Source organism: Charadrius vociferus, unplaced genomic scaffold (assembly GCF_000708025.1).
Source record: "Charadrius vociferus isolate BGI_N301 unplaced genomic scaffold, ASM70802v2 scaffold518, whole genome shotgun sequence".
Taxonomy (NCBI): domain Eukaryota; kingdom Metazoa; phylum Chordata; class Aves; order Charadriiformes; family Charadriidae; genus Charadrius; species Charadrius vociferus.
In genome coordinates this window covers 1-4,085 of record NW_009649442.1, presented here as the reverse complement: position 1 = coordinate 4,085, position 4,085 = coordinate 1, and the positions used below count along the sequence as shown (strand labels likewise).

The 4,085-nt window shown below is 35.7% G+C and overlaps 1 protein-coding gene across 1 annotated transcript in view; it reads right to left on the bottom strand.

Annotated features, from left to right (window-relative positions):
- LOC104290423 (phosphatidylinositol 3-kinase regulatory subunit alpha-like) overlaps positions 1-4,079 on the bottom strand; it is a 5,871-nt gene extending 1,792 nt beyond the window's left edge. Inside the window, 6 exon segments of the mRNA XM_009889515.1 lie at positions 1,386-1,454; positions 1,559-1,735; positions 2,000-2,142; positions 3,155-3,280; positions 3,742-3,922; positions 4,047-4,079. Of these exon segments, the coding sequence (XP_009887817.1) occupies positions 1,386-1,454; positions 1,559-1,735; positions 2,000-2,142; positions 3,155-3,280; positions 3,742-3,922; positions 4,047-4,075 (725 nt within the window). The 5' untranslated portion in view covers positions 4,076-4,079.
- Between the last annotated feature and the right edge of the window lie 6 nt (positions 4,080-4,085).

Here is a 4,085-nt window from a genome sequence, read left to right as displayed (position 1 = left end):
CTATCTCCCTTATTCCATCATACTCCTTTGTCCTGCAAGATATTCAAATGCATTCAGCAGTGGCTCTAGTTTCAACCAGCACCTATAGAAAGGGATTCCTATTTTTACTGCTGCTCATTATACTGATTTTTTCTGCTTTACAACTTTAGAAAAAAGTCATATCTGAAAGTTTAATTTTTCAGCAGAAACCTGAGCACTTACCAGACTCACTGGCAAGGAGAGTCACAGAGTGAGAGAAAAGGAAGATTTTCTTTAAACAGTTTCACTTACTATTTTGATGCTATGTTAAAACCATGACCTGGCATTTTTCTTTGTCTACTATTTCACTGGTGGAGTACCACTGGAAACAGGTGTCTATATATTCTCCATCATATCATCTTTGAGCTGTGCTAAGACTGAGTGAACAACATGGCTTTGTGTGTATGTGTATGCCATTTTTATCCCCTGCTTCTACCAATGCAGCTGTAGCAGAGATGCACAATTTCCATGATAATAGTAGGAGACTCAGTAAACCAAGCCAAATTAAAATAGACCACTAATGTGGACAAAGCTAGAATGTAAATCCACAAAACAGTCATTGTCAGTGTGCTGCTTTTGCTGTATGTTCAGCCAGACAGTGTAAAATGCATGTACAGGAAACTACATCAGCAGAAAAGGTTGATATGAATATTATTTAGACAATTTTGTTTTTCTAGTTGTTCATTCTTCACTGTTACTACACTTTTGATATTATTTTGTGGCTTGCTTTTGTTTAAATTTGGTCTACATTTGCACCACCTGGGTGCTTTTTGCTTTTTTCCCAGGAATGAAGTGAAATGTATTCAGTAGCCAAGCCCCTGTCAGAACTTATACTAAACTAAATTGCTGAAATGACAGGATACTGTCCTGCCATTTCCAGAAAAAATAACCAGACCACACAACCAAAGAAGGACCAATCTTCAGCATACACAATTTTATCATCTCCAATAGTAATGCGATATATTGATGTGGGTACCACTATACTAGATAGCACCATAGTACCAACGCTTGAAATTTGGAAACAGCCTACCCATGCCTAAGAGACCTTCTGAACAATTTATCTATCCATATGACATTTCTACAAGATACTAACACCTTATAATCTGGTAAGAATAAAGACAATTCCAGTGCTTTGCTATAGTAACTTGATTATGCACTTCCATGAATAATGGCAGAGTAGTGGGGTGACACAGAGTCTTTTCTAATACTTGCATTACGTAGGCTGCCATGTGTTAACAGAGTGCATTATTACTGGATAGTTAGGCTTGAGATTTCCTCTGTGTGGTCCTGGAATTAAATATGCTTTATCTCACTTTTGTGTAAGATGACTTGAAGTACCAGTAATATTTAAATCTTTTAATACTCACTCTTCTGTATTTTCATTTCCAAGCCATTCATTTAGCTTCTTTTGCCGAACACCTTTTTGAGTCAGCCACCTGGACAATAATTGCAAATAAAATTACTTGCTAGTCACAGAAGTTGGATGCCAATAAAAATAAACCTTGTAAAAAAAGTTTTGCTAATTAATAATGATACTCACATTAAGTACTGATCTCTTGTCTTCCTCAGCTGTATGAGGTCTGGCTTAATGCTGTTCATACGCTTGTCTATCTCTCTATATTCAGCTGCTTGCTTCTTTAAATCCTCTTCTAATCTACGCCTGCTGTCCACAATTTCACTTATTCGAGACTTCAGTTTTTCATAGTTGTGCATAATTCTGAATGGAATAATGTGGTAGGTTATAGCCTGATGAAGTCTTACTCATGACTTTATATCTGCTATTTTCTCATGTAGACATTTAAGAGAACAGATTATTTCTCTAGATATAGGTACACATTTTGCAAGTTCACATCTACCCCATTTGAGGCTTGCTGTGCCTTGAACAACTTTAAACTTGCCAACTTGCTTTAGCTTTAGGCAGATCTATATTTGGCATTGTTTCTTTCTTCAAAATCATACAATTTAAAATATAAACACTGACCTTTGTATTTCTTTTTCATTTCCTTCCCGTTTAAATTTTTCAATGTATTCCTTACTGTATCTTTCTTGCGTCCGGCACTGCTCTTCAAATATTTTTATTGTTTCATTAAATGCTTCAATAGCTGTTCTTTTCATTTGAATTTCCTGAAAATAAAATAATTGTTATTACAGTTGTTAACAAAGAGGGGATGATTTATTGGCTTGTATCACAGAAACGCTTCAGTATTTGTAACAGAATGACTTCAATATCCCTTTACCAGAACACATTCTCTCTGCAGAGCCTTACAAAACAGAGAAAACAGGCCTGTACAAAAGGCTACCATGATGAGGCTTTCCACGAGGAGGTTTTCCAAGAAAGAAAAACTGCTAGACAAAGAGCTAGCTACAACCTTTGTTTTGTATAAATAAGTTTTATTTGTGATTCACTTGGCCCTTTTTACCAACTAATGTCCTTAGAAGTACATCTGGCTTTCTGAAATAAAGGTATAAGATATTGGGCTGGACAGGTCTCAAGAGGTCATCTTATCTATCCTCCTGCCCCTGCATAGCTAGTCGATAGCTAAGTATTTTAAGTTCAAGTTGCCTGCACTCCTCCATCTTTCTTCAATTATTTTGAGGTGTATTTCCTGAACATTTTAAGAAGCAGTCTTGATTCTGAGGCTGTAAAACAGCACAAATTGACTTGCACTTCAAGAATTGTCCAATAGTTTATTAAGATGTAAGAAGGACAGAGGCAGCTTTTCATTCCTGCACTGTATCTACACATGTCAACACTCCACCCTGCATAGGTGAAACCAGACACTTAAAAAACTAGTAATAAAATACAATGCTTCCCTGCAGATGTGTCTTGAAAACCTTAACTCAACTTGATGAGGTCAGTATGCAGAAGTGTTGGTAAATCAAGACAGTTCTGTGCTTGCTCTGGATGCGGGTGTCAGACGAGCACAGGGTTAGGTTACAGGTGGTGACTATTCAAACACGAGCAAGCAATTTTACTATACTGAGTGAGCACATCAGATATGTTTCCTCTTTTGGGCAATGGTAGTGGTGGTGGAAGGGAGGAGGATGGAGGAAGATGGCAGTATGAATTTACAGTAATATTCTTCTAAATCTACAGCAGTCTTCTACTGTCCCTTTGGTTTCAAATCTAGCTCACCTGAGATGTTCTTGTGTAGTCTTCATAGAGTCTGTCATATTCTCGGCTTTTTTCTTGAAACTGGGTATTATATTCATGTAATTTCTTTCCCACTGCTTCAATGCTATCCTCTTTTACAACTTGATCCTGGGATGATGAGCATAAGGAAAGATATTCCGTAAAGAAACAATTATATTGCACAGATTTTCAGGATAAAACTGCTTAAAAATGACCAGATAGTTACATGGTAAATGTGACTTCTCTTTTATCAATATGGAGATATGATATGCAAATTAGAAATAAAATTAATGACAAAAAAATTTGCATTGCAAGTGTTCAGCTTTATACTGAAAATTATATATTTCATCATTAATGAGTGGTATATTTATTAACATGCTTATTTCTTAATAATGTATCGGCAGTATTTAAAGTTTTAATTATTTATAAACAAATTGTGGAGCTGGTTTTAAAAAAGACCACCCATTTTTATACCCACTTTATTTTTTCAAATATTAACAGAGCTGAAATTCTTCATGATAAATAACTCCCCCAGTCTGCAGTAATTTATCTGTATTTAAGTGAAACACAAAGAGAATAGACCAAATTACCTGCTGGTACTTAGATACTGGATACAGTAATTTTACATCCAGTTTAGGATTATACTGGGCTAGGGATTCATTCCGGTAGTGGTTTATTAGCTCAACCACAGAGTTGAAAGTTAATGGGTCAGAAAAGCCATATTTCCCATCTCGGTGAAATATTTTGATTAATTTGTTATTTCCTCCTTTCCTGCAAATAAAGTTTGTTGAAAAGTTAGGCATACTTCAAATACTATTTCCTAAGGAACACTGTATTTTAAATGCAGTATTGCATTTTACTGTCAAGTATTACAGACCTAGTGTAATTATATTACCTTAGTGTAAGCGTGTAGTCCCCATGCATTTTGGTTGAA